The sequence below is a fragment of the Dermochelys coriacea genome, chromosome 8 (genome assembly GCF_009764565.3).
Source record: "Dermochelys coriacea isolate rDerCor1 chromosome 8, rDerCor1.pri.v4, whole genome shotgun sequence".
In the NCBI taxonomy this organism is placed as follows: domain Eukaryota; kingdom Metazoa; phylum Chordata; order Testudines; family Dermochelyidae; genus Dermochelys; species Dermochelys coriacea.
The window spans coordinates 20,184,622-20,192,931 of record NC_050075.1 but is presented as its reverse complement, the minus strand read 5'-3'; the positions used below and the strand labels follow the sequence as shown (position 1 = coordinate 20,192,931).

General features: G+C 39.8%; 1 protein-coding gene across 2 annotated transcripts; it reads left to right on the top strand.

Moving 5' to 3' along the window:
• On the top strand, positions 1-8,025 carry C8H5orf47 (chromosome 8 C5orf47 homolog). Of its 2 annotated transcripts, XM_038412072.2 has the most exons (5): positions 98-775; positions 2,251-2,339; positions 3,797-3,899; positions 6,122-6,171; positions 7,573-8,025. In XM_038412072.2, exons 1-5 carry the CDS (start codon positions 316-318, stop codon positions 7,597-7,599), a joined length of 729 nt encoding a protein of 242 aa, XP_038268000.1. In that variant the 5' UTR covers positions 98-315; the 3' UTR covers positions 7,600-8,025. The 2 variants fall into 2 exon arrangements, with proteins under 2 accessions (XP_043376020.1, XP_038268000.1); XM_043520085.1 differs by lacking the exon at positions 7,573-8,025 and having other exon boundaries at positions 1-775; positions 5,991-6,123.
• Positions 8,026-8,310: the final 285 nt, after the last annotated feature.

Genomic DNA, 8,310 nt, shown 5'->3' with positions numbered 1-8,310 from the left:
CCAGCTTCCCTCTCTGAATGGGACACTACCTCTACCAGTCCCATTGGTCTCACCCCCCCCCCCCCCCCCCATTCCCACTGGGTTCTTCTAAGCGAGTCACTCCCTCCCAATGCCTGCGGCCTCTCCCCCCAGATCCCAGTGGTCTCTCCCAGTCAGGTCTCCCTCCCAAACCCGATGAGCTCTTCCAAGCGGCTCACTCTCCCCCTAACGGTCTCTCGCACGCCCTTCGCGGTTGGTTTGGCCTAGAGCTGTCCCCGAGCCGTGTGTGAGAAGAGCGAGCGCCCCCGCCTCAGTATCCCTCAAGCTGCCTCAAGGATGAAGCCCCGTCCTGGCCGGGAGCGCATGCGGATAGTTTACGTGAACAGCTTCGGCACCCACCGCTGCGGCTCCGTGATCCAATATGGCGCTGGCCCCCGCGGCCACGGGCGCCGTGAGGAGAAGGCCGCTGCTTCTGGTGTCGTAGACAGAGAGACGTTCTCTACTTCCGGTTTGAGCCGGAGGCAGGGGGCGGCTTGTGTGGGGCTGAGGGGCGAGGCGGCTGCCGCTCCTAGGGAAGGTTGTGGAAGCCCCTGGTTCCCAGTCCCGCCTAGCACCGGTCCCAAGGGAGCTGGGTCGTGTGCTGCCACCCAGGGACCGAGCCGGGGTGGCCAGGCCGGGGCAGCCCCCAATCTCCGGGAGAGCGGGCCGGGGCTGCGGTGCACACGGAGCAGAGCCGGCGGTAGCGTGCAGGCGCCCAGCAGCCCTGCCCTCGCGCCCTCCGCCAGCCAGAGATATGGTACGCGCCACCCTGGAGAAGGGATGGGCTGAGCGCAGGTGCCCAGTTGGCGCTGCCCCAGTGGGACGTCCCCTAGGGGCCCAGCCACAGGGGCTGACTCAAGTCCCCTCTCTTAGTTACGTGGCGATGAGGGTAATCGCCTCCTCATGTTGGGCTCTTTGGCTGAGCCAGGAGGGCCAGCATCCCCCACGCCGTTGCATGGCTGGTAACGGCCCTTCCACACACTCGAAGGGACCCTCACCCTGCGCCAGGAGCAACAAAACTTGGTGCTGTGGGGTGGGAGGGAGCATAACTTTCTTGGCAGGTGAATGGAAAGTGACAAACGCCCAAAGCGCTTTTGCTCCAGACCCCGTACACTGGTGAATGGCGAAGTTCCCTCCCCCAGTCTGGGGTGAAGGCAGCTTTGTCCTCTCACTGTTCAGCCTTCCACATGCCTCACCCAGTAGAACGGGGAGCAGAGTCACTGAAATCCACTCCTAGGAGTTGGTGTGATCTGTCTTCAGCTCCTGGATCCTCTCTGACCTTGCTTGGTAGACCCCAGATGGAATAGTGCCTTTGGAATACTCAAGCTCACGTCCATGCATGTCTTAGTGTTCTTTTTCTTTGTGTCTGGGCCCAAATGAGATGGGGATAGATGTCCCTTTATTTGCTTTTTTAAAAAAAAGAAGGTAGTTTTTCACTTTCAGAAACTTTTCCTGATGTGTTGCTAAAAAGATCAGTTTTGCTGCACAAAATAAAACGGAATGAAAATTGAGACCTTGTCTCAGCTCTCAAGATAAGAGCTTGGGGCTTGAAGGAGATTCTGGGGAGAACTGGGAGGCTGTTTCTTAATTTTACAGAACTGTTAACCCTAGGAAGTTTTACAATGTCCTTGTAAACATTTTTTTAAAACCTTTAAGGATGATAGATCCAGATTATCCATTACTTTGTATTTCAGAAATAAAGACAACAGTTCTACTAGTTTATTATATAGTTATTTGCTCTCACTTATCAACAGTAAGAGCAGTTAATAGAATTTGTGAGAAAGCTCAAATTAGGTTGAGTACATAGGTGAAATCTTCATTGACTATATTAGTACTGGTCTGCCAAAATAGTTTTAGTACTAGGAGCAAGCGAGATATCAGACTTCAGTATCACAGTACTGATTACCATCTTCACTTCAGCTCAAACAGGATTTTAGTGGATACTATCAAGAAAAATGAGAACTAGAAACCAATGGTATGTCACTTGAATGCCTAATGTCTACACTTTCAATTGTTATAGAGTATTAATCTCTGTTTTAAGCAGTTTGAGATATCAGACACTAATAATTGTAATGGAAGAAAAAACAAGGTGATAATCAAAATTATGTGATATGTAAGTCTGATATCTCACAGTCTGCCAGTGCTCGAAATGAATACTGTTTAACATGGAAGGATGGAGAATCCCCACTAGTTGAATACATTCAAGCTCTTTAATTTTAATTTTTCTTGTAGGTGATCTTCAATTGAATCAGGCTGATAAGTTTGGATTCCCTTTCACTTCTAAAGTTGTTAATAAAGTAATAAAACAGAAAAAGGAAAAGGTATAAAATATGGGACTATAGTGAACGAAAGTGTTAGCATTTTAGAAGATGAACTCCTGCTTGCACTGTATGTGTGTGTAAGAAAGATTGGGTGTGAGAGATGCAAAAGGATGTTATAGGAAGTTTCACTTGCAGGAATGAAAAATAGTATTATCTTCACCCCTTTAGAGTTTGAATCTGCAAGATCTGAGAATTCTGGCCCCAGTCCAGCAAAGCACTTCAGCATGTGTTTAACTTGAATACCAGTAGTTCCGTTGATTTAAATGACTGACCCAGCAATGCTTTGATGGGTCAGGGTCAGAATGCACCATACCTTGCTGGATTAAGCCCTTAAAGGCCAAATTCTGTCCCTACTTATATATTTTAGGTAATGGGGTTGCTTAGGGTACAGATAAGTGAGAGCAACATTTGGCTATTAATATTATATTAGTAGAAATACAAAATTACATTCTGTGTCACAAATGTATTTCTGGTACTACTGAATAGTTCACCCAATACTTGAAGTTAAAAAGACACATTTTTAACAATGGTAACTCATGCTATTTACCATATGTGAGATACAAGTACCCAGGTATAATATAATACAGTAATGTCACCGATACACGATTTAAAACAAGGAGAAAACAATTGACTTCAGAGGTGCAGTTAACACTTGCTACACTGTCTCTTCTAGTTCATTAAATAGTCTCCAAGAAGAACAAGGAACGTATTTTACATTTTAGCACTGAAGCTTAATGAAGAAGGAATTATTAGATTTAGACTAGTTTCACAGTGGATGGTCCAGATATCACCATAACTTTAGCATGTTATAGCAACGTAAATCCTGTAATCTCCTATTTTTGATGTGTTAGCATATCTGAATTTGCTAGTGCTTCAGTTTTGGTATTTATGATAGCAGTTTGAAGTGTGCCAGTTACAGAGGGAATTTTTACATTTTTCCACTGAAAAGGTCAGTAGATAACATAAAAGTAATTAATATTGATATAACAGAACAGGTCAGGTCATTGCCATGCTGGAATCTGAGTGCTAGGTCTAAATTGCACTGCAGGCAAGAGACTGGAAGGGAATGTGCTTGACCCCTGGGGAAAAGGATCATCTTGCATCTCTCTCATGTATTCCCCTTCTGGCTGACCCTGAAGAGACTTTAATGGCCCCAGAGGGAGTCACATCCAGTTCTCCTCCCCTGGAAGGACAGGATCACAGGTGCTGGGTAATGAGAGATCCAGGGAAGAAGGTGAATGAAAAATATGGAGGAATAATCCAAACACTGATTTTAGACTTGTAAAATAAATGTGGTTTATGTTCAGACATCTAGTCAATTACTAGAGTTGCAAACAAAGCAGATTGACTACCCTTGAATGTTCAGTGCTGGACAATTTAAAATCCTATTTAAGAGGAGATTTTTAAAACAAACTTTTTGACACTGTTCATTGAGAATGTTCTTCCTTTATTTTTAGTCTGAAGTCTTTCATGGGGTGTTGAAAGTAATTTCAAAAATGCTTGAAGAAAATGAAAAGTTTAGAGGCAGACTGTTGACTTGCAGTCAGTTTAATACTGAAGGTAGGTAATGAACCAATAATATATTACATTAGCGAATACAAATAGGTTCTTAATACATGTGCATTGACTTAAGAGCTCCAGATTTGGGGTCTATTAAGTTACTTTTGGGTGATATGCTTTCACAACTCATGGATTTTATTGTATACTTGGTCATTGTTACCTGTGTTTGAACTGCCCTCTGGTTTCATTGAGAGTCTTGTAGTAAGTATGTGTAATTGGAAGGGGGTGGTGGCAGTAGCTCTTTACTGCACTGTAGAATATGAAAAACATGAACGCAAAAGCAAATGGAGTCTGGACATTTTTCTGACCATATAAAATATGTAATGAAACTATTGTTCACAGATGCCTGTATAGTTAAGGGAAATACTTGAAGATGAATAATTTTTTTCACCTGCAGTATAAAATTGGAAATAGTTTGACTTCATGTAAGTCATAAATAAATTAGTTCCCACAAATGTGAATTGTAACCTAATTTAACATAACTAACAAAATTAATCCTCAAGTTGTGGCCTGATCACAGCTATTTCATTAGTTGAAAATGACACAGGAATTAAAGCTGACACACGGAATAGATGCAACTGCAGTTAGAGTTATTATAGCTGCTACTACAATTTAAGGTAATACAGTATATGCTTACAAACAAAATTGGAATTTCTGGCTTAGCAATTTGATTAGTTTTAGGAAAGAGAATTTACCAATCCATTAAATATTATCAGTTAAATTAAAAGTGGCATATTCTCTCTGTGTCTGCTTAGCTCACATTAGTATTAATAGAAGGTTTTCTCATGCTGGGAGGACAGGGTATATACTAAAATAGCTGTAAGCCATAGTTAGTGACTTTGTTAGTAAACCTTGGTATATTTTATCTATATTAATTTTACACATGGTTCCAAAATATTTCCATTAGACTGTACTCAATATAAAATGCTGCCTTACCATTTACATGGTAAGACTTATTGTTGTGTCTGCTTACTTGTTTGCATGAATGGAATGTACACAATAAATATACAACTGTAGGATTGTATTTGACTTATGCCCACTGTCTCTCCTCTTTGCAAACACATGTAAGTGGGCATTGAATATGGGAGTTTGACAGAGGGTCAGGCATAGAATCCTTTTTTTCAGGCCTTTGCTTTTCCTTTCTGTGGGAGGGGGTTTGGCTGGAAGATATTTATTGTTGTTCCACTGGCCATGTCTGTGACCTTTCCACAATCATCTTCTGTAGACTTGCTATCGAAGCCAATGTAAAGCAATGCTCCTCAGCATGTGAAAGCTGTGAATCCCATACATAGCTTTTCCTTGGCCCTCCTTGCACCCCTGAATCATTGTGGGGGTTCATTTGCTCAGCCCTTATTTGGGCCGAAGGATTTGGCATTTATACAAGAAAAATAACTTCCCTAGCTTAATTTTTTTAAAAAGATGTCTTACATAACCAGGGAGAAGGAGAAATTGAGCATGTAGTAGAGCTTCGGGAGGCAGTCATATGTTAGAGAAAGATTCAAGGCAATTCTCTCAAGGTCTGGCAACAAACCAGAGTGCTTTGTTATTGTTTGGGATACATTCGCTTGTTAGGACTTAGAGCCTTTTAAAATTATGGCTGCTAGTTTAGTCTTCCATTTGTTAAGGGGGTGGTGCTATGAGCTTTCCCAAGAGGCTTGTGTTTATTTCAGGAATGAATGGACATGGGCTGTTTACTTCTCAACTGTGTTTTCAGTTGCCTGTCTCTTTTATCATCTGGGGTTAGATATCATTTATCTTTAGGTATAATTTGCATCCACTGAAACAAACTTTATGCTATCCTCAGTCCTAATTGCAACCAATTTTTCTTAAGCTTTAATTGTGATTCTCATTAAGCCATATTTAGCTGAAATTCCTTAACCCTAATACCTCCTTTTTAACTAGCAGATGTTGCACAATATTGCCTCAAGGTGATAAGTCTCCTATTGATCTAAATTTTTCATTAAACAAATAGCAAAAATACATTGAAATATCAACTCTGAATCAACTAGCTTCAGTTGTGTTTTACAATTTTTTAAACTAGATTAATACAACTAGCAAATTAATCTTGCATTTTATTATCTCTGTGGATAGTTTTATTGAAAGATGAAAGTCTGTTGTAGTTTTAATGCTACATATTTCTTCAGTGGAAAACTAGCAATCAAAATCAGATACAGTACAAATGAAAATGATGTCACTGTTCCTGCACATTGTATTTTCCACAGGCAGTGATGTGAACCAAAGCTCACAGAATGAGGCTTCCTGCATGGACAGAGTAAGTAGTCAGTTAAATGCCAAACAAGTTCAAATGGCAAAATAAGTTTTTAGTAAAATCAAAAATATATGCATAAAGATATTGTTAAAAGATACAAAAGCAGGATATTTTTATAAAATACTGTAGTCATTTAATATAAAGCTCAAATATGGCTTTTAAGGGTCTAAATCATGCTTGGGAAGAGGAGTACGAGCATCAGCCACAATCAGCAGCAGCAGTGCTTTATACCTCTGAAAGACTGGGAAACAACTCTTGCTATACCTTTTACTGCCTGGTTCATTTCTGCCAGTGTGTGTGTGTGACAATGGCTGTGACCCATTCTGCTCAAACCCTCTCTGCGACTTCTAGTTTGCTTGTGGTGCTTGCAGCCTCCCAGCTCTTTGATGCTGTTTATAGATGTCCCTGTGCAGGAGCATGGGAAAGGTTTCATTGTGCTTTTTCTCATTTAGTGCACCAATAAAGAGTTAGCTATAACATGTTTAATAAATATGGGCCATTGTACTTTTAAAGATCTGCTGAAGCACATATTTGTAAATAGATAATTGAAGTAGAGGCCCGAACTGTATACAGTTTGGAATTATTTTGTTTTACATATTTAGGCTCACTAAATTAATATGAGATGTCTCTTCAAGGAGTTACTTGGTATATAAATATAAAAGTTAAACATTCTCAGGTGCCATAGTATGTGGTATCAGTATTCTGAATAACATAAGTGCAGTGTCATATAAAGATGTATGTTTGTTTTAGTCATAATGTTCGGGCCATCAGTTAAATAGATATAATTCTAAACACAGAGGACTAGACCGTTGGTCTGATCTAGCTCTGTGTAGTGCAGGATCTGATTGGAGGGGGTGCACAGTGACTTTATCCATATCATTACTCCCCTCTAATAATCCATTCTTAATCCCGGGAATGCCCAGAGGTCAGTTTGATTGTGCTGTAACTTTGAGCAGCCTCAGAGTTGTTCTAATTTGGTCTGTATTAGCTTCAAGGGGCCATTCCACTAGCCAATGATTACAGGAGCACAGCAGCACTCCGATCATGCTATGTTTCCCCAAACACAGCCCCTAGTTTGTGGGCTGTGAAAGAGGGAAGTATAGGGACAGCACTGAAGGATTTTAATACCTGGGAAGACCTCAGCAGGCCACTGAAACCACACTTAAATCTGCTTTGTTTTGCTGGAGCATTGCAAATGAGACTTAATGGGGATAGGGATCAGAAACAATATGTATGTGATAAGTCTTTTTATTGAACTGTAGCATTTTTAGAATTCTCAAGTATAAATTAAAGGAATCTGAATAAAGCCTTTAGCCTTTGTCATGTACTATATAACTAATCTAACTGTTGCATGTATTTTTATATTAAAAGAAATTGCTTCAGTTTTGTCTTTTTTTTCTTTAGAATAAGTCCATCTTTGGATGGGTGTAGCAAAGAAGTAAATGAAGATTCAGTTTCAAGTGTTGCATTGAATTAGTGTTCATTTTAGATCTGATCTAAGACCCATCTGACATTAATGAAAAGACTAAAAATGATTTCAATGAGCGTTGGATCAGAGTCTATATAGTTTGTCTGTCTAGCATTTTCGCTTGAGAGCTACATTTTAATATGGGTTCAATTAAACTTTTCAGTTACAGAGTATTATTTTGTAGAAATCCTTATTAAGCATAATACATCACTTAGTCATTGTTAATTTTTGAAGGCTTTTTAATGAATATTATAGTGTGATGGTTTGCATTCAAAAGAATAGTAATATTTTATGTTAATTATATTATGAATATATATGTTGTATAATCAGCAGCTTGTCAGAATTGTTAACAAACTTGTGTTTAGTAAAATAAAATTTCATACAAGATATCTCTGTCTAAAATGAATGAACCACTTTCATTCTATTGATTTAAATATTTTTTATTTTATTATATTAAAACAACATACAATCACCCTTCTGTTCACTCATCCATTGATACATGAATCTCAGCAATTATTTCAAATAAGAATCCAGGTGAATCCTCTCTACCTCATCATTCATCATCAGGCACATAATGATAGTTTCATAATCAAAATGTATTGTTTATCTGGGTGCCCTTAATACTAATGTGAGGTGATTTTCTTGTGTTATAGAACCTTAAACTTGGAGTTTTG

What these genes read in the sequence shown, in the direction of transcription:
- C8H5orf47 (XM_038412072.2), top strand. Translation starts at nt 316, where the DNA reads ATGAAGCCCCGTCCTGGCCGGGAGCGCATGCGGATAGTTTACGTGAAC. An exon ending in CTCCGCCAGCCAGAGATATG is followed by an intron (nt 776 to 2,250) that starts GTACGCGCCACC and finishes TTTTTCTTGTAG; the next exon opens with GTGATCTTCAATTGAATCAG. An exon ending in AGGCTTCCTGCATGGACAGA is followed by an intron (nt 6,172 to 7,572) that starts GTAAGTAGTCAG and finishes TTTTTTCTTTAG; the next exon opens with AATAAGTCCATCTTTGGATG.